The sequence below is a fragment of the Cydia pomonella genome, chromosome 26, assembly GCF_033807575.1.
Source record: "Cydia pomonella isolate Wapato2018A chromosome 26, ilCydPomo1, whole genome shotgun sequence".
NCBI lineage: Eukaryota > Metazoa > Arthropoda > Insecta > Lepidoptera > Tortricidae > Cydia > Cydia pomonella.
In genome coordinates, this window is record NC_084728.1 from 4,043,451 (window position 1) to 4,063,405 (window position 19,955).

The following is a 19,955-nucleotide window of genomic DNA, read 5'->3' on the forward strand; positions in this document are numbered from 1 at the left end:
GCTTGACTGAGAATGGTTAGAGAAAACGGGGATTTCCCGTCGACCAAACACAAGTGAATGATTACATATCTTCAAGTATACTCTGGTGAACCCACTTTGTGAGTAGAAAAAAAAGACGTAATATTCAATTATTACTGCGCGTTATTACTGTACAGCCTACAATTGCATTGGTGTAGGGGAGGAAGAAAGATAAGGGTTCTATGTTAAAATAAATAATAAATAGGTTAGTTATTGTTTTTTTTATTTTTATTTTCATGAAACTTTAACCGTTTCAATTGAAAATATAGGTATTACACAAAATATCGGTGGCATAACACTTGATTTCAGAGTCGACAATATCGTTTACATTGCACAAACTACCTATAATATTGCGTGCATGTTGAACATTAGCGGGGTGATATATCTTGAAATGTTTCTTGAAGAAGTTGAGACGGTTTTCGTAGGTAGACTTTATTTTGTTCAAGTATCCGATACGTGCGTTAATACACTCCATAACACATTCGATATGACTCCATTCCATGTGGTTTATCACCAAGGGGTGTGTGTTCGTCACCGGTTCATTGTCACAGCTGAGTAAAAGTAACGGTACAGGAGAGATACACATCCGAAGACGATCGCACTGAATCAGCTCTGGTGAAACACACATTGGGCTATGAAAGAAGTTTCCAATGACGTCAACTTTTTCCGCAAACATTGCATTCCATTCTTCACAGGTGAGTTCATAATGGCCATTAAAACTGACACAGGTATGTAATCTGATTTTAGCTTGAATAAACTGCAACTTCAAGTATACATGGATATTTGCAATCGGAGCACTTGCACCAGCAGGACAGCGTTTGAGATTGTAGACACTCTTGCTCAGCTCACAGCAACCATCACCAGCACCGGAACAATCAACCGACGGTGTGTAAGAAGGTAAAAAAATGTTTGAATAATTCATTTTTTAAACGTATTTTCAAAGTTCCAAGACACGTTTACAATTGAGGGTGGTCAATGCTCTACTGAATGATTTTACGTGTGGCACTGGTGAGAGCGTTTGTACTCAAACAGTGAATCATTGATAATGAGACAGTATGCCGTGGTGTTGGCAGGTACATTCTCTTTAAACTCCATTTCCAATTTAATATCAATAGCACCAGCTCCCGAGTTGAAGCTGTCACACTGTCTGGACGTGTCAATGACTATTAATGGAGAGTGTGTCTTGTAATGAGCATAATTTACTTGAGGGCTGGTATGATCACGGCTGTAGTACGATCGTTGGAAATTGGTAAATGCGTCATATAAGAGCGCATAGTTGTTTGTTTTAAATTCAGCCGAAAAAGGATCGTATGGATAATACTGTGCGTTCAAATACACCCTGCAATTGGTAAGATTACAATGGTCGAATATACTCATATCTTTGGTCTTGTCGTTCCTGCGTGCCGTTTGGAAACCAACAATGAGATAGCGAGGTTTCTCAAGCTGAGTACTAGTCTTGATGCACCAAATATGACGTTCTGAGGAAGGTAGTATGGGATATTCATACAGTTCCCACGTGCGGAACGCTATCTGAACTGGTATGCTGCCCTCAACATACGACATTAAGCGCAGTTTCTCCTTATCAGATACTTTTATGACTGGCATCCTCCATGTGACACGAGTGATTTCAATCTCACCATTTGGAGTCGGCGGTTTTGGTACCGTATTCGGATCAACGGGTGCTAAATCTAAACAGTTTACATCTATACTGGCGCGATTTAATATCAACTCGTGTTTCCCATTCATTATTACCTTCTTGTAATCCTCGGCGAAACCCAAGAAATGAGATAGTGGTATGGTTAATGTAAACTTGTCATGTATCTTTTTAGCACCAACTTCCCACCCCGCAGTCTGAAGACTATGGTCCATTTCCTTGGTGTATGAGATTAGTCCCTTAATGGTGGATGTGATGCCGCAGTTTCTCGCTCGATCAATCTCCACACCGTTCAATTCATAACGAATGTCTTGAAATAAAAAAGCAGCACCATTGTTGACCAGTAGACAGCCTTTCTCCACAGTGCCTTCCACTAATATTTGACTTTGACTCGGTAGTAGAATTAGATCTTGACGGTTGATACATATGTGGATGTTATCGTTGTTTTTGAAAGAGTCATTATACGGAGTGTATGGGTGAAATTCTATACTTTCTATACTGTCATCGAATAACACCTTCTCACCAATGTTTAAGATAGATGACGAGGACATACTTTGAAACCGATACTCTGTAAAAATGTACTGTTTTCTCTAGTCAATTTCCTTGGTTGTTGTTGTTTTTGTAGTGACTGCCGCTGTCTCTCGTTAATACGACGTGTTGTAGTAGTTCTCTCGACGAGAGCAAGATCTCGACTAGTTGTGAAGGTGTTGTTACCAAGGCTTTTATTGTTATGTATAATCATTTTTTTTTTTTTACTTTTTACGAATATGCAAACGAAGTGCAATGCTTTCACCTCGGAAATTTACCGTATTACCGTGCTCGTTTACAATGCGCAATTCAATGTTTTGTATGCGATTGTTACTCTTCTTGACGGGTAGATATATAATATTGGTAGGTTGTTCAATAATTTGGTAGCCGGGCGGGACGTCAGGTGAAAACTCGTGTAAAACATGTGACGGCTTGTTGTTTACGAATGAGCCCTCCACAATATTGCACTCTATTCTTATAGTGTTTGTAATGATTATATTAATTGTTTTATCCGACCAATGTGATGTTTTTGCTTTAAGCTTTTTCGCTGAATAACCAAACAATGACCCTATGCTGTTTGGTTTGTCAAAGCGAATATCATACTTTGGCGAGAATATCATACACTTGGAGGTATTGTTATTTACAAAGATATCCACCAATTTTTCACCATCACCTTTAGCCCTCTTTGTCATTTCCTCGTTCAAGAGGTGTATTATACTGGAGAGCTCGTATGAACCTTCAGGAATTGCGATTACATCATCCCCATAGTGAAACATATTATTGCTCTTATCAACATTAGGAATAGTGTTGAAAGTCTTAAAGTACACGAGAGCACACTCGTAAAAACCATCATTGTCCAATTCTAGAGCCGGTTGAAAGTCTACATTCAACACAGGCTCGTTACCGCTCAGACTTATTGTGAATGATGTCATAGACATGATACTGACGGGTAGACGATTAATGTAAGAATGAAACTACGCATGTAATGCTCATTATATTTATTTAAAACAAACGCTTAGCATTGGTACACAGGAAGGCCAACATAAGTGTCCACAATTTACAGTATTAAATTTCTGTAATCGATTGTAATTATACTCTACTCGCATGTTGCGCTGTTGTTTGGTACTAGCGGAATCATTTATATAATCAATAAACTCTCGAGGTGGTCTCAAATCACCAAAGCTATCAAAATATAGACAATAATTACCCTTTTTCGCATAGGCACACCAATGTGTACCTTCACCCTGCTGAGAGTCTAAATTGATAATACCAGTTTCATAATAGTGAGGTTTCTTTGGGAGATTATCTCGCATGAAAACACCCCTAAAGTAGGGGATTTTCTCTCTACGTGCAAATCTCACAATGTCCACATCGGTGAGAGCTTGACCAATCGGAGGTAAATCTAATTTCTTGTTTTTTTTTTTTTCGCCACTTTTGCAGTTGCCGTTACTGTTGCTGCTGCTGCTGCTGCTTCATTAGCCGGTGTAATGTAGAGTCCCATTCCACGTTTATAAGGTGCTAAATATAAACCTCTACCGACAATCTTGCTTTCATTATTATTATTATTATTTCTATTCCTGACCATTTCATAAATATTTTTAGCAGCAGTGGTAACACCGCCGGCCAAAGTTCCCGTGGCTGCTAAAGCACCCAGTAGCGGTATCAAAGCTGGTAGGAAACCGCCTTTCTTAGGTATTGGAATGACTCGCTGTTTCTGTTGTCCCTTAACAATTTTCCCTTTAACAAAATGTTTAGCAGCTTTTACACCCACTTTTAGTAGTGTATTAGTAGTTGTATCCTTCTTTTTCGCAATGTGTTTTTTTACAGCATCACGACTTGCTTTAATGACTTTAGATATGGGAATCATACCCATACCGTGTTTAACTTTATATTTCATAATCTTATCTACCGCTAACGCGGCAATACGTTCACCAATTGAATTGTTACCACGCCAACGATTTTCAGCAGCTTGGGCCAATCGCAAATCTGCTTGATGACGTCCCTCCAATGTTTTATCACGTGAGTAGGCAATATCGTGTAATTTACAAGCTTCGTCAAGCGGATTCACACCGGGATCGTTGCGAGCCAATCTCTCCTTCAATCTAGTACCGGGACCGCAATAATTGTAACCGGGTATGTGCGCTTCGAATGGTAGATTATTAATTAAATTATTTATAATACCCCCACCGCTACTATGAGATCGCAGTCGTCTAGGTCGTTTGGGATTATGCTTAACACTAACCCCGCCAATGTGTGTTATCATCTCAAGTATCTATACTTGACTGTGTACGTGAGTATAAAGTATGCCTATATATCTATATAATATTTAAACCTTTGAAATTTGATCATGTATGTGTGTATGTGTGAGTATAAAATACATGTCCTAACGATTTGATACATCACAGTGAAATGAAGCTTAAAAAACAAAACACGTCACTCGCTATTAAAAATTGGAGTGTTGTGCTAGATGATAATGTGAAACCAGCAATGACTCATCGCTCCCTTAAACATGGCTCGTTGCTGGCGAATAACATTAGATGTCTCATCTGTGGACCTTCCAACTGTGGCAAGACAAATGTTCTGTTGTCTCTGCTCTTACATCCGAACGGTGTAAAGTTTCATAATGTTTATCTTTATTCGAAATCATTGAATCAACCTAAATACAAGTTTCTGAGTGACGTTTTAGAGCAAGCGGGTGACATACCGTTCACACGTACAATGATAAGAGTCAAGTCGTCCCACCGGAGGAAGCTGCGGAGGACAGCGTCATTGTATTTGACGATGTGGCTTTGGAAGATCAAGATGCCATTCGTCAGTACTTTGCAATGGGACGTCATCGTTGGTTAGATTGTTTCTACTTATGCCAGACATATAGTAGGATACCTAAACAGTTGGTACGTGATAATGCCAATCTTATATTGCTATTCAAACAGGACGAGTTGAATTTAAAACATGCCTATGACGATCACGTGAACACCGATATGGGTTGGGAAAAGTTTAAGGAAATTTGTCGCGAGTGTTGGCAGAAAAAGTATACTTTTTTAACAATCGACAAGGAGAGAGACATTAATAAGGGTCGATATCGTAAAGGATTTGACGTTTTCATTATTGTATAAAATTTAGTGTCATCTCCGGTTTATTATCAGTTTTATGTTGTCAGCTACTGAAGAACAACGTCGTTTAATTTATATCCTATCAACATATTAGCATCGGCCGTACCAAAAGCAGCAGCAGCAGAAGCAGCATCAGCACATATACTATAAAATAAAATATGTTTGGTAATAAAAAGTTGAAACGGAAACTCGTAGATTCCATTGAGAGTGTAAAGAGAAAAGTAAAAGCGTTGCGAGCAGATAAAACTTTGCTTGACACTTCGCTAGCTCAAACCTTTGAACCAATTACAAAACCGCTCAATGTTTTAATGACTAAAGCTTTAGAATCTAAAGGTAATAATAATAATGATGACAATGCTAAACCAGCAGTAATGAATAACCCCCAGCTCCCTTTGATAAAGACCTCCACACCATTGTCAAAACATTCACGTAAAAGGAAATATCTGATTAAAACCGAAGAACCCAATAGTAAACTGATTAAGTGGAGTAATAATCTTTTTACAAAAACACAACAGTTTGATGATGCTGCTGATGATGATGATGATGAAGATGATTCTAATGATGATGCTGATAATGATGATGATGATGATGAAAGAAAAACAGAGGGAGATGAAGAGTTTAGCGATGCTGAAGATATGAAGTCGGCTCTTGAATTTGATGAAGGTGGTGGTGGTAGTGGTAATAGTAGTATTGATGATCTACAAAATAAATATATGAAACATCTTTTAAAAACATCAAAAATACCATTTGGTGTTTATCTCAAGGATAATAAAATGCATATTGGTAATAGTCGGGTTAAAATCATTGATGACGTGTTACATATTAAAGATTCACGATTCAACCTAACTCCTGGACTGTTGGAACTTATCTTTAAAAGAATACCAAACAAGAATATAGTTTTGAGAAAAGATGTAGAGGATTACAATAATATTTTAGACATTACAAACGCTCATCGTAGAGGATTCTCGCCAAACGGCCAATTGAGTGGAGATAGAAGTGTAAAATATCAATGTTACATTAAACAACCACAAGAATCAAAGAAACATAAAGAAGGTGGATGTTTGAACTCTGGTAGAAGAGATGTATTAACAACTAAAACTTTTTATCCTAAAACTGATTATATCTATTGGGATGATCCCAACGAACTGGTGAGCCGTTTACAGCTTTTGATAGCATCACAGAATGCTGGCAACACCTCTCATTCGAACGAGATCAATGCAATCGTTGAGGAACTGACTGAGAGCGGTATAATTTTAAAGTAAGAAAACAGACCCTCTTCTGTTAGCTGTTTTTAAACCTGTTCTGAGCTGTTATCTAATAAAACAGACATGTTTTGTAACTAAGCCTCTCCCCCCTTGCTACCTTGTTATAAATACCGATGAGGCCTCCCCCATCGTTCACTTTCACAATGCCTCTTAACAAGTTTGGACAATACTTGGGTAGCGAGTCTACAATCCGTGACGACTTGAAAGTGGAACGAGATTTAGTAGATTTTGAAAATAGACGGGTGGCAGGAATTCATAAATCTTTTCTTAAAACTGATGCTATTTGTAGGGCTGAATTGGATGAACAAGTAGTATTTTTAAACACAAAGCTAAAGGCAAATATTAAAGATATAAAAGATTTACGGGTAAAGGTTGAACAATTATCAGCTAGAATTACTACACAAACACACGCACCACAACCAGCCCAAACACCATCAGCAACGGCAATAGCTCCAGGAAAGCGATTGAAGAAAAATGAGGTAAAGCTCAAGTGGTCAACGAGATACACAGGTATGCGAGAAAAACATTTCCACGTCGTCGATTCATTCAGAGGGGGCTCGATGACACATGGCAGATTGATCTAATTGATATGCAAAAGTACTCCAAGGATAATAACAACTACAAGTACATTCTAGTGTGTATCGATACCTTTTCCAAATACGCTTGGATGCAACCGCTAAAGTCTAAGAGCGCTGAAGATGTTACAAAGGCAATGAGCAGAATTTTGAGTGAAAAACGGGAGAAAGCCCAAGAATATTCAATCAGATGATGGAAAAGAGTTTTTCAATGTCAAATTTAAATCGCTCATGAAACATCATCATATCAATCACTACTCTACCTATAGTGTCATGAAAGCTTCCATAGTGGAAAGGCTAATTAGAACCTTAAAACATTGGATTTGGAAACAATTTAGCATGAATGGTTCCTACAAATGGATACAGCTGACAAGTGAAGTGGAACAATATTACAATAACAAACTGCATCGTACTATCGGTATGGCACCGGCGAGTGTGAATAAAAACAACTCTAAACAGTTGTTACATAAAGTCTACAATCACATTAAAGTCAAACCACGTGCCAAGTTCAAGGTCGGTCAACATGTGAGAATTAGTAAATATAAATCCACTTTCGCCAAAGGCTACACCGGCAATTGGACTACGGAAATATTTACAATAACTAAAGTGCAAACTACTAATCCAGTGACCTATTTACTTCAAGACGCTAATCACCAACCCATCTCTGGATGTTTTTATGAACAAGAGTTGCAGAAAACTAAACACAATGACATTTATCTAGTGGAAAAAGTTTTAAAGCGTCGTGGAAATAAAGTGTATGTAAAATGGCTTGGCTTAAATGAAAAAAGTTGGATAGAAAAAGATAACATTGTGTAACTATTTTACTCAATAAATATTCATTTACTCCAAATCAATGAGGTTTCACTCAATAAAACATTCCTATATTCAGTAATATGAATTTATTATTAATACGTGTACATTAAAACATTTACATTCGCAGCGAGCTAACAATTTAAAATTATTCAATGACAAGGAATAAATGCATCATCACCTTAATATGTACGAGCATTCTTACATTTAGGTTCACATTCATAATCACCGGAAGCTATTATGTTTGGACCTAGCACACAAAATATTACATTGATTAAATAATTAAAAGATTTAGTATTGAACACCACGCGTGAAAATAGTTCCGCTGTAACGCCACCTAATAACGCAATCCAGTCTTGATAGTTGATTTGAGCATCTCCCACTATCTCTTCTACGTCATCGTTTAAATCGTCCCACATTACAATTAACGGGTAAATATGACAATCGTCATGGTGACCTTCGATATACAATCGTTTTAACAATCTCGCTACTTCCGCTCTAAATGTGTGAAATGGCATGGGGAGGCGCCATCTATTAATCAGAGTATTGTTCTGGAACGCTTTTATCCACTTGCTTTTACATCCTTGATAAAAAGATTTCATTTCATCGCTCGTATCGCTCTCAGAAGCGCTCTCTAGGCAGTTTGCTTTTCCCTTGTCCCCATCGTCTTGTTTTAACAGTGCCTTTGCTGTTGCCATCGGTTGTGGTCCGGGTGACGATTGCGAAGTGGAGCTGCTACAGCCACCGTCACAGCCGCCGCCGCCGCTTGTGGTGGTGGACAACCAGCACTGGCAGCACCAAGTGGTGATGGTATTGTTGTCGGCTGGGGAAAATATAATAAAAATATTGTTATTATTTATATTAAAAGTAAGCAAGTATTCCTAATTGAGAACATAGGGGATAGGTCGAAAGTGATAGATTATTTAAACTACAAAGACAGAACAGAGGTGAAATACTCAAATGTTAATGTGAGTATAATACAACTATACTTACATTTGGTATGTGATGAAGCTTGCGGATCCATGATTTCAACGCAATATTCGTTGTGACACTGTAGTGGGAATATGGTTCAACATGCTCTTTTATAGCAGAAAAATTCAGTTGAGGGGTGGGGTGTAGACGGGCGGGCGGGGCGCATGTGGTAAAGAAACGTGTGAAACGGTTCTCATGAACTATATGAAAAGAGGAAAAGATTTGTTTGTTAAGTTATCGTACAGGAAACGAAACTACATTACTTTGTAATAATTAAAATATAAATATATGTACTTACCTCAACTTTCGGTGCAAACTGAACCATCTTTGTCGAGCGAGGTCAAATGTAGTCATTTACATTATTGCTCAACGAGCTATAGGAAATTGGCATCGATACATGCGAATTTCACATAACGCCTAGTCTCACTACGATTGCATATATAGTCGAGAAATTAGGACCAGTTTCACCGTGACGGGGTGGCCTAGGGGTTCATGACGTTAACTGGCTAAAGACGCCCCGGTCAGCTAAAGACGCTGGTTTGAATCCGACCTTCGCCACTGGAGGCCACCTCGTCACTTTTTGTTTGTCGTACACGTACAAAGTGGTGCCATCTATTTTAGCGAAGTTTTCCCTCGGGAGATAAATACCTTAAACATAGAAAGTAGCGCCAACTGGCGAGGATATATGCACAACTACCAAGGGGCGCAGGGCCAGGGGCAGCGGCGGGGGAGGGGGCGGGGGAGGGCGGGGAGGCGGCGGGGCAGGGGGGGCTAGTGGCGCCATCTAACGGATCTTTGCCGAACTACCAAGTGGCGCAGGGGGGAGGGGAGGGGGGGGGGGGTGAGGGGTGAGGGGTGAGGGGGAGGGGAGAGGGGGGAGGGGGAGAGGGGGTTGGGTGAGGAGGAGGGGGGTGGGGGAGGGGGGTGGGTGAGGGGGGGTGAGGGGGTTGAGGGGGAGGGGGGTGAGGGGGGGGGTGAGGGGGGTGAGGGGGAGAGGGGGGTGAGGGGGTGAGGGGGGGGGGGGGGTGAGGGGGGTGGGGGGTGAGAGGGGGTGAGAGGGGGTGAGAGGGGGGAGGGGGGTGAGGGGGGTGGGGGGTGAGGGGGGTGAGGGGGTTGAGGGGGAGGGGGTGAGGGGGGGGTGAGGGGTTGAGGGGGGGGGGGGTGAGGGGGGGGGAGGGGGAGATAAATACCTAAAGTGAGCTGGAATCGGCATATCCTCCCTACTCACTAGGAGCACTGCAATGGCTGACGGTTTCAATGTGTGCGTGTCACGAATGTATACCTAGGCGGATTGAGTACATTTTGTCCAGTTTGGTATGAACACCTTTCTAGCTCGGAGATAAGGTTCAATTTAGTATGGCAAAAAAAGTAAGAGCGCTTTTCCACTTTAGATACAACTTCATGGATTAATATCGTATTTTACGAAAGATAACGTGATATTGGGACCATGCGAAGTGCGTGGTGGGGGTAAGTAAAGCGATCCCAGCGCATAAGGTGGTAAAAATTTGAACTAACTGCGGATAGCGTCTTTAACATTTCGTACAATGATATGGCTCGAAATGAAACTTTGATTTACGATTACTCCTGAAATATTCATTTAAATTGTATGGTGTAAGGTACCATTGTAATCTGTATGAAATGCTTAATATAACTAACGTATTTATTTTGATAATTGTTAATAATGTATCCATGTAAATAGCTTTGCAAATGCCACATATTACGTGATCTTTTTCTAGAAGTTAAGAATGGATATAGTAAGTTATCCTCAAAAGATAGACATTTCACATCGCGGACTTTTTTGTAGACCTATGAATGAGAAACAACCCCACCATACTTTGTGTTGTTATAGCTCAAACGGATTAGGCAGCGTTTTCGATTAAAGCTCCTAGCCAGCGTGATTTTTTCCGACAACATCGTTATATTTCAAACAATTTACACAAAACCTTAACAAGTTATATACTTAAGCCTTCCTCAAGAATCACTCTATTGATAGATGAAAGTCGTATGAAAATCCGTTCAGTAGTTTTTAGTTTTGGAGTAGTTTTATAAGATGTAGTGAATTGACGTTTTCCCCTAGAATTGCGGACACTAGGTTGCGTGACAGTCGTGCACGCTCCTAATAATTGATTAACCTATGTAACATATATATAAATACGATATGGTTAATTATATGAAGGTGAAGTGCAATGTAGGTTATGTATTTTAATCGTTAAAAAAAGATAAAACTAGAACGAACCTGCGAGGAAATATCCACTTATAATGCAACGTTCATGCATGTACATGTTGAATGTTTATGTTTATAAATATGTACAATTCTATATATATTTTGTTTATGACAAACAGAGAAGACGCTTCACCCAACTTTATTGCGGCAGTGGAGCGTTTTATAATATTAAAGTATCAATATAAACAGGTCATCAATTAAAATCAAATATCCAGATAAAAGCCAGATAACGTAGTAGATATTATAATGTTATGCGATTAGAGTTATCAAATCAATCATAGTAGCCATATAATATCTGTCACAAGTGAGGTTATATTACTATTGTAAATACGTAGTTTGTGTGCATCGCAACGCGGAGACCGGTGTCATCCTACTCATTATCTGCGTTGACCTCGGGACTACTCAGTTACATAAACGCTATGATACCGCTCATAGTAGCGTGCGTTGTTATCGTTTGCTGTCTGTACTCGTTCAGTACGCGCGGCTATGACTACTGGCAGAAAAAAGGAGTGCAACATGAAAAACCACTACCATTTATCGGAAGCGCAGGAAGAATATTTGCCCAGAAGATGAGCATGACCGAATACTTTACGGAGTTGTACCGAAAATATCCAAAGGAGAAACTAGTTGGATATTACTTTTCGCGTGAAAAAGCTGTAGTCTTAAGGGATCCGGAGCTTGTGAAATGTGTTTTAATCACGGACTTCCAATACTTTTATCGTCGTGGAATCAATTATCATAAGGATGTCGTGGAGCCGATGTTCAAGAACCTGTTTTTTGCGGATGGAGATCTGTGGAAGCTGCTGAGGCAGAGGATGACGCCCGCTTTCACGTCCGGCAAGCTGAAGGCGATGTTCCCTCTGATCGTGGAGAGGACTGAGCGGCTGCAGCGCACGGCCGCCGCCACCGCGGAACGCGGCGCGGAGGTGGACGTGCGCGACCTCATGGCGCGCTACACCACCGACTTCATCGGCGCCTGCGGCTTTGGCATCGACGCTAACTCGATCGACGATGAGGATGCTCCATTTCGAAAACTGGGCAAACGTATATTCACACCTTCTCTCAGAGATATCATTGTTACTGTTGCAAAATGGTTGGCACCGGATTTATTCAAGTGTTTAAGAACTGTTGCTCCAGAAGTAGAACAGGATACGTTGAGTTTGGTGAGAAGTATCATGGAACAAAGAAACTACCAGCCTTCAGGCAGAAACGATTTTATAGATCTTTTGTTAGAGTTGAAACAGAAAGGCAAAATTGTTGGTGAATCGATAGAACACAGGAATTCGGATGGCACGTCGAAGATCGCAGAGCTAGAGTTAGATAACTTGCTCATGGCAGCGCAGGTGTTCGTGTTTTTCGCGGCGGGTTTCGAGACGTCCTCGTCGGCGACCAGCTACACGCTGCACCAGCTCGCACTGCACCCTGACCAGCAGGCCAAGTGCCAGCAGGAGATCGATGGAGTACTCACCAGATACGGTGGGAAACTTTGCTACGAGGCCGTGAACGAAATGAAATATTTGAAAATGTGTTTTTAGTAAGTAACAAAAACTATTATTCGTAATTAACAGCGCAGCCTCGAATTCATGAAAAGTTCTCTTAATGTTTTTTTCCACTCATAGCCGAACCGAATATAATGGTGAGACCAAAGCACATCGTTTCCGTTGGCTGGGCCACCTCGAAAGAATAGGTGAAGATCGTGCTGTAAAGAGGGCATATTTGAGTCGACCGACTAGACGCCGTCCTGTGGGTCATCCTAAGTATCGGTGAGCAAATAGAGTGGAGGTAGATCTCTGTGAGCTCGGTGTCAGTGAAAACTGGCGTGAATCCGCGCAGGACCGGGTAAAATGGCGTGCTCTTGTGTTGGAGGCCAAGACTCATTTTGGATTATTGCGCCAAACTAGTAAGTAAGTAATGTTTTTTCCAAGAATTATATCATCTCATCTTAGTACTATCCTATCGAATCATAAAGGAGCCCTAAGTCCGCTTTTAACAACCTTATCCTAAGAATTGCAATAGGCACTGGTTTAGTTATGCGAAAACGGGTAATTCCACGAGACTGTAACGTCAGTAACCAATTCTTTCGTGTGTATATAATTAATTAAGCAAATTTCCGTATCCAAATATCTACTTGTAGGGCTAACACCAGACATACAGACACATAAATTTACTTAATGAATGCAAGAACACACGAAAGAATTGGTAACTGACGTTACAGTCTCGTGGAATTACCCAAACTGCCAACGGATCTTCCAATTTAAATAGGATACTAGGCCTTATTGGGACCAGTACTGTTTCCTCACGCCGGTGTCCTATGGATACTATGGAACGAAGAAAATTTACTGCCTTTTTTTAACGATGTAATGCTATTTGGGACTCCCATATCCCATCTCTTTCTCTTAGCGAGAATCGGGGGGGAAGCCTACCCATTAAACCCACACCGGCGCTTTCCACATTGCCGTATGGGGGACGTCATGGGATCGCGAACATTATACCATGACGCTCCCTGGCAGCCCAGCTAGCATAACGCTGGCTCAACCGCACCTGAGAGCTAATTCAGGAACGTTTTAGCTTACCCTTACTCGTATAGCGCCGTATTAATGTAGGTCCTCAACCCAACAGCCCTATTGAGGGATCTGGCGCACATCAGCTGTGTACTGTGCTCGCCTTCTCTCCCTCCGCAACCTCTCCTCAGACAATTTACTGCCTGCTTCAGTCAACCATTTCTTTTTCAGTGAAAGCATGCGTCTGTTTCCATCACTGGGTTTCCTGATACGAAAATGCGCGAAGCCCTACACGTTCCCAGGAACTGACGTGAGCATAGATGAGGGTATAGCCGTGATCATCCCAGTTCAGGGTCTGCAAACTGATGAGCAGTACTTCGACGAACCAGAGCAGTTCCGACCGGAGAGATTCCATCCGGATAACCGTGTAGAAAACCACGTGTATCTGCCGTTTGGAGAAGGTCCTCGAGCATGTATTGGTACGCTGATAGTGATATTTTTAACACAAATCACTGAAGTAATTAAACAAAGACACAGGAAATTAAAATGATATTTATTTCCAAGGCTCCAACTTTTAGTGCCGATGACGTCAAGCCACACATACTCACATAGGATGGTTTCAAAGTCTTTTCGTAAACAATTACCACGTATGAGGAGTGTCCTTTCAAAGGGGTTTATTTTAGTATGGTTTTCATAGAGTAATAAGCCCTTTTGAAAAGACACTCCTCGTATGTTCTCTTTAATTACCTAAAAGATATCTAATATAATATGCTTGATGTGCTGTACATAACGTCTTTGACTGACGTGCAATATTTAAAATGATGCGATTATTCCTATATATACGAATGCGAATATTCGTGACATCCCTACAATAAATGCTTCCCATCCGGCGGCATGTCTGCTCATTCGTTACCTGTGGTCAATTTGTCACTTGACTTTTCGTACCATCTGTCAACACAATACATTTTTTCTTTTCGTTTCGCAGTTGTCGATGTACGATTCTCGTTTTGATTACCTGCTGTTACTTAAATGAAATCAGATTGAATTAATCCCCAATGTTTCATTTTAGGAGAGCGTTTGGGTCTGATGCAGTCGCTGGCGGGGCTGGCGGCGCTGCTGCGCCAGTGCTCAGTGGCGCCATCTATTAGCACCAAACGGAACCCGCCCAAGGAACCCACGGGGCACGTCGTGCAGTCCCTTAAGGGAGGAGTGCCGTTGCTTTTGAAGAAGAGGAAAATATACGAGTAACGGATGATAGTTGTTTTTGATTATACCCTCCAAAGAATCCAAATGATTTAAGAATTCTTTTTTTGAAATAGCAACTTTTTTTACTAGCTTAAAATTGGAGGTTCTCAGTTTGACCCGCATGTTTGTATGTTATGTATGTATGTTTGTCCGCGATTATCTTGCGTTTGGTTAAAGTGTTTGTTACATTCTGGTTTTAGTATATATAGATTGCTTGAAAAGACAATTGGACCCGGTAGGTGACGCTACTATAGGTATCACATTTATCTATACATTTTTATTTATTATATCGGTCACATTTGATTTACACTAGCTAGCTACATACCTATTATTAATCTGTGACTTACACGTTAAATTTTTGTGTACACAAAATTTCATCGAAATCGGTTTCAGCACATCTGATTTGACGATATACCGATAGCAGCGCCACTTACATGTATATTTTAACGGGTTCCCGGATGGTTGGAAAACACCATAGGACCCGGTAGGTGGCGCCGCTATCGGTATATTTTTCTTTCCTTCTGGAAACATCTTGAACAACTTTTTCTATTTTTTTTCTTGGATCTTTGATTCTTTTTTTTTATGTAATATATGAAATGTATATTTTAAATTAAATTTTAAAATGTATATTTATGTACAGACGAAGACGAAGATTTAAACACCTTACTCCTCTTGCACATAAGAGGAGGCCTGTGCCCAGCAGTGGGACCTATATAGGACGTATATAGTGCGCGGGGGTTCACCTCAAAGATCGGCTATATCAGCCATCTTCGGGCGCATGAGCGCCGAGCTAACTAGGAGTCGAAGTGGTCGCCATGGTCGAAATCGGCCGGAAAGATAATCACATAGTAATATACATATATATGAGACATGAACCCTGACAGGGTGTAACAAATTAGTTATTTATATATATCTTAATATTAAGTACTAAAGTTTTAAAACATATCTTTTGATGTTGAATGGACTAAGTTTTGCACTAAGGGTTTTCCGGGACTGTGACGTAAACAGGACGTGAAACTAGCCAACTTTGCTCGCATTTTTCGAAAAAAAACGAAATTCTCAAAAGAAAATACATGTCATCCTATGACTTTTTATGCTCAGCACGTCCATTGTGATCAAACGCAGCAGTTTACTTGAAGAGAACATTTTTAAATCATGTTTTTACTCACTTTTTGACGTTTTAGAGGGCGGGCAAAGATATGCGGAGTTTTCGCCAACATTGCCCACGTCAATTTGGTGCTCAAATACAGCCCGTATGATGCTGATGTCCAAGGATCAGAAAAAGTTTTTGGGTAACCCTATCATTCTCTGTTAATAACTTAGGTTCACGGTACAGTCACGTCTGAAAATATCGATACGTAAAATATGCCAAAAATATGTATACACTACCTTAATATATGGGCAACAAAGTCGTGTATACATATTTTTGGCACTTTTTTCGTATCGATATTTTCGGACGTGACCGTACCTACTGAAGAGGGAAATATACTTACTACGTGACCGTCCATACAAAAAGAGAAACCGTTTTCCACTTCTAAATATTTTCCATTTTACATGATTTTTAGGGTTCCGTAGCCAAATGGCAAAAAACGGAACCCTTATAGATTCGTCATGTCCGTCTGTCTGTCCGATTCTGTCACAGCCACTTTTTTTCCGAAACTATAAAAGCTATACTGTTCAAACTTGGTACCTAAGTAGGTAGATGTATTCTATGAACCGCATTATGATGTTTACACAAAAATAGAAAAAAAAAACAATAAATTTTGGGGGTTCCCCATACTTCGAACTGAAACTCAAAAAATCTTTTTTCATCAAACCCATACGTGTGGGGTATCTATGGATAGGTCTTTATGATATTGAGGTTCCTAATATCATTTTTTTCTAAACTGAATAGTTTGCGCGAGAGACACTTCCAAAGTGGTAAAAAGTGTCCCCCCCCCCCCCCCCCCCCCGTAACTTCTAAAATAACGTGGACCCGAGTGGACGCTCGAAGCGGAGTGTTCGGCGGGGCGTGCAGCGTGGCGTCGGGCTCACAAGTGATTTAAGTAGCGTGCACTACGTTCCTATACGTTTGCATTTGTTTAAAATGTACGCCGCACGCCCCGCCTCGCTGCATGCCCGACTCGAGCCTTACACTTATTGTTAGCATTAGAGCCACCCTAGACTAGCATCTTCCTTCCGAGCGTCGGCGTCTAGTCAACTCTATGGCTGCTGTTCGTAGAGAAATATAAGTAAAAAAAGAGTGGTAACTCCATACATGAGATCTCCTGTCATGCAAAATTTTGAATTCTAAGCCCTAAGGTTTCGCACTTGGGATTAACTAATCTACTGCCTGAAGCATAGAAATAAGTAAACATGTATGGAGTGAGCACTCATCACTCCATACATCAGCTTTGTTACCAAAACGCTTATTATTGTCGTAGTCGACATCTAGCATCGAATAACGGAATTATCAGAAGTGCTAGTTGACAATAGATGTCGCGACGAACGAAAATTCTAATTGCTCAACAATTTTCAGCTAATATTATAACCGGATTAACCGAACTCTATTTTCAACTCCTTCTGCTTGACATATTAGTTGTATATTGTTTTGGCACTACATTTTTCGTCAGTCGCGACACTTGTGACATCTGAGGGCCTACCGCGAAACACGTTCGACGTGTTGCCTCTCTGGCGCACTTGTAAATTCGTAAGTAAGTGTGACAGGGAGGCAACACGTCGAACGTGGTTCGCGGTAGGCCCTCTGGTGTTAAGTAGCGTTACTGATATCCACTAGTTGACGTTAGATGTCGACTACGAAATAACTCGCGTTTTGGTAAGAAAACAGAGGGCCTACCGCGAACCACGTTCGACGTGTTGCCTCTCTGTCACACTTGTACATTCGTACGTAAGTGTGACAGGGAGGTAACACGTCGAACGTGGTTCGCGGTAGGCACTCCTCTCATTCTTTCTATGCTGCTATTCGACGCAACGTTGGTGCAACTGCGCAACGACGTCATTTTCGATAGCGCTGACCAGACGCCGACGCTCAAAAGACGCTAATGTGGGGTAGCCTTTATTGCCCGACCGAAATTACGGTTTCGCTTTTGACAGGTTCCGGCAAAAAATAAAATTCATGTTTTGACCGAAAGTTCAGTTTCGGCCAAAAAACTGCCGAAGCTTTAATCCACTCCGAAGGGCCAAAAAACCGTAAAAAATCATGTTTTAGTAGGACATAGTTAGTATGTACGTAGAGATTATGACATGGCTTGGAGTTTGTTTTAATGGCAGATGTTCACCTTGAAGCGTGAATCTGATGAAACTTAACAACGTCAAGTTATTATAAATGATGTGAGTTATAAGATAACTAGGTATGATGACAAGCATGGAGGATTGCAGTATTGAGTTAAAAATAAATAAAATAAAAAAGCCTTTTATTTCCTGCAAACTAAGACTATACATTTTGCCATAGCTAAAAAAAAAATCATTAACTCTAGATTTATGAATAACACAAACTTTTCTTTTTTTTTTTTAGACTAATAGTAATTAAAGTGCAAGAACCCCTCCGCAGGTGAAGGCCTCCTCCAAAGATGCCCATTTCGCTCTGTTCTGGGCTATTTGCATCCAGTTTGGACCAGCTATTTTATTTATCTCGTCCGCCCATCTTGTTCGCGGTCTTCCGTTACCGCGTTTCCCACGTGGGCCTTTCCACGATGTCACTCTTAGGGTCCATCGGCCGTCTGTCAGTCGTGCTACATGCCCGGCCCATTTCCATTTTAGCTTTTTGGCATATTTTAGAGCATCTATAGCTTTTGATATGTTTCTTATTTCAGAGTGCCGTATTTTTTTGATTTTTTTAATATTTAGCATGCTTCTCTCTTGTCTGTCTTGGGTTAAAACGCCTAAAATTGTCAGATATAGGTACGACAGCCTTCGCCTCTGCAATAATAGTCCGGCGTCAGGTCTACTTTGGACGGCAACGTTTCCTCTTTCCTTGGGGTTTCCAGTCTAGGGCTTGCCTCGGTATGTGGTCAGGATCCCTTCGGAGTGTATGCCCAATTCAACTCCATTTCCGGCGCTTGATCTGCTGGTCGATCGGGGTCTCATTGCAGCATCCCTAGAGGCTGGCATTAGAGATTTTCTCGGGCCAATATACCGAGAATGCGGCGAAGGCAGCGGTTAACACAGACTTGTAGCTGACGCGAGATGTCTTTTTGTGATCTTGCAGTATGTTACTTGGGAGTTAAATAACATAATTTTGCTTCTTATTGACAAAAAACAAAAAGAAGGACATTAAATAATTGAAATTTCTTTCTCGTTTTAAATAATTAGACAATTAACGCGTTGGCATTGACGTGACCTACAAGTAGGGGATAATTATTAAAAATAATCCAAAACGACAGGCAAATAGGTATAGTATAGGGGTGAATATTTTAGTGAGTTCAATTTGAATCCTATTATTATAATAGTGAAAGTTTATTTGTTTAGCCATAATAATTTAGATGTTTAGTTAGATATTTATTTCTCGTTTTAGACGTGAGCAGAATCAAGCATGTGAATTCAGTAAGTTATATTATAAGTTATAAGCAACTGTTTTGTACTAGTATTTGTGAGATTAACGTTAATTTGTTTTTTACTAGTCAAAAAAAGTTTTAATTTATTTACTACTTATGGTCACCCTCTTTGTTTCATCCATAACAAACTAGTGACAAATTGAATATCATCGAACACTGGTTAGTTTAAAAAAATCGTATGACATTTTATTTTCTTCATAATTTAAGTGCTGTAGTAACGGTTAAAGAGGTTTTGTCTTTGTTAATTAAGTGTTTGTAGTGTCCTTGATTGTAGATAATCAAATTTGTCCTTACCAACAAGTTAAATAACAGAAAAAGCGTGATTGTTTTGACTGATTGTGTACGCTTAGTCCAGCTCACGTCTCATAAATCACTCTGTATAATAATAGATTTTGCTGAGTACGACTTTCGATCCAGATGTCGAGGGTACAAATCCGGTTAATAAGTTTTTTGAAACCTACGTACGTAATCACTTGATATTTTACCAGTAGCTTTCC

The 19,955-nt window shown here is 40.4% G+C and overlaps 3 protein-coding genes across 4 annotated transcripts in view; 2 read left to right on the forward strand and 1 right to left on the reverse strand.

Moving 5' to 3' along the window:
• LOC133531968 (cytochrome P450 6B2-like) overlaps positions 1 to 19,955 on the forward strand; it is a 41,953-nt gene that overhangs the window by 13,037 nt on the left and 8,961 nt on the right. The window lies entirely within an intron of this gene.
• LOC133531970 (uncharacterized) lies at positions 8,036 to 9,475 on the reverse strand. Of its 2 annotated transcripts, XM_061870425.1 has the most exons (3): positions 9,234 to 9,475; positions 8,957 to 9,135; positions 8,036 to 8,786 (listed from the first exon to the last, which is right to left on the reverse strand). In XM_061870425.1, the coding sequence occupies exons 2-3, from the start codon at positions 8,985 to 8,987 to the stop codon at positions 8,146 to 8,148; spliced, it is 672 nt and encodes a 223-aa protein (XP_061726409.1). In that variant the 5' UTR covers positions 8,988 to 9,135; positions 9,234 to 9,475; the 3' UTR covers positions 8,036 to 8,145. The 2 variants fall into 2 exon arrangements, with proteins under 2 accessions (XP_061726409.1, XP_061726410.1); XM_061870426.1 differs by lacking the exon at positions 9,234 to 9,475 and having other exon boundaries at positions 8,957 to 9,227.
• Positions 10,353 to 14,980, forward strand: LOC133531967 (cytochrome P450 6B2-like). The gene is made up of 3 exons (XM_061870422.1): positions 10,353 to 12,693; positions 13,892 to 14,139; positions 14,730 to 14,980. Exons 1-3 carry the CDS (start codon positions 11,579 to 11,581, stop codon positions 14,906 to 14,908), a joined length of 1,542 nt encoding a protein of 513 aa, XP_061726406.1. The 5' UTR covers positions 10,353 to 11,578; the 3' UTR covers positions 14,909 to 14,980.

Bases quoted from the DNA above. Each gene is read 5' to 3' on its own strand.
- LOC133531970 (XM_061870425.1), bottom strand. From the start codon at position 8,987: ATGGATCCGCAAGCTTCATCACATACCAAAT. The intron at 8,787-8,956 runs GTAAGTATAGTT...TATTTTCCCCAG, and splicing joins AGCTTCATCACATACCAAAT to CCGACAACAATACCATCACC.
- LOC133531967 (XM_061870422.1), top strand. From the start codon at position 11,579: ATGATACCGCTCATAGTAGCGTGCGTTGTTATCGTTTGCTGTCTGTAC. The intron at 12,694-13,891 runs GTAAGTAACAAA...TTTCTTTTTCAG, and splicing joins TATTTGAAAATGTGTTTTTA to TGAAAGCATGCGTCTGTTTC. The intron at 14,140-14,729 runs GTACGCTGATAG...GTTTCATTTTAG, and splicing joins AGGTCCTCGAGCATGTATTG to GAGAGCGTTTGGGTCTGATG.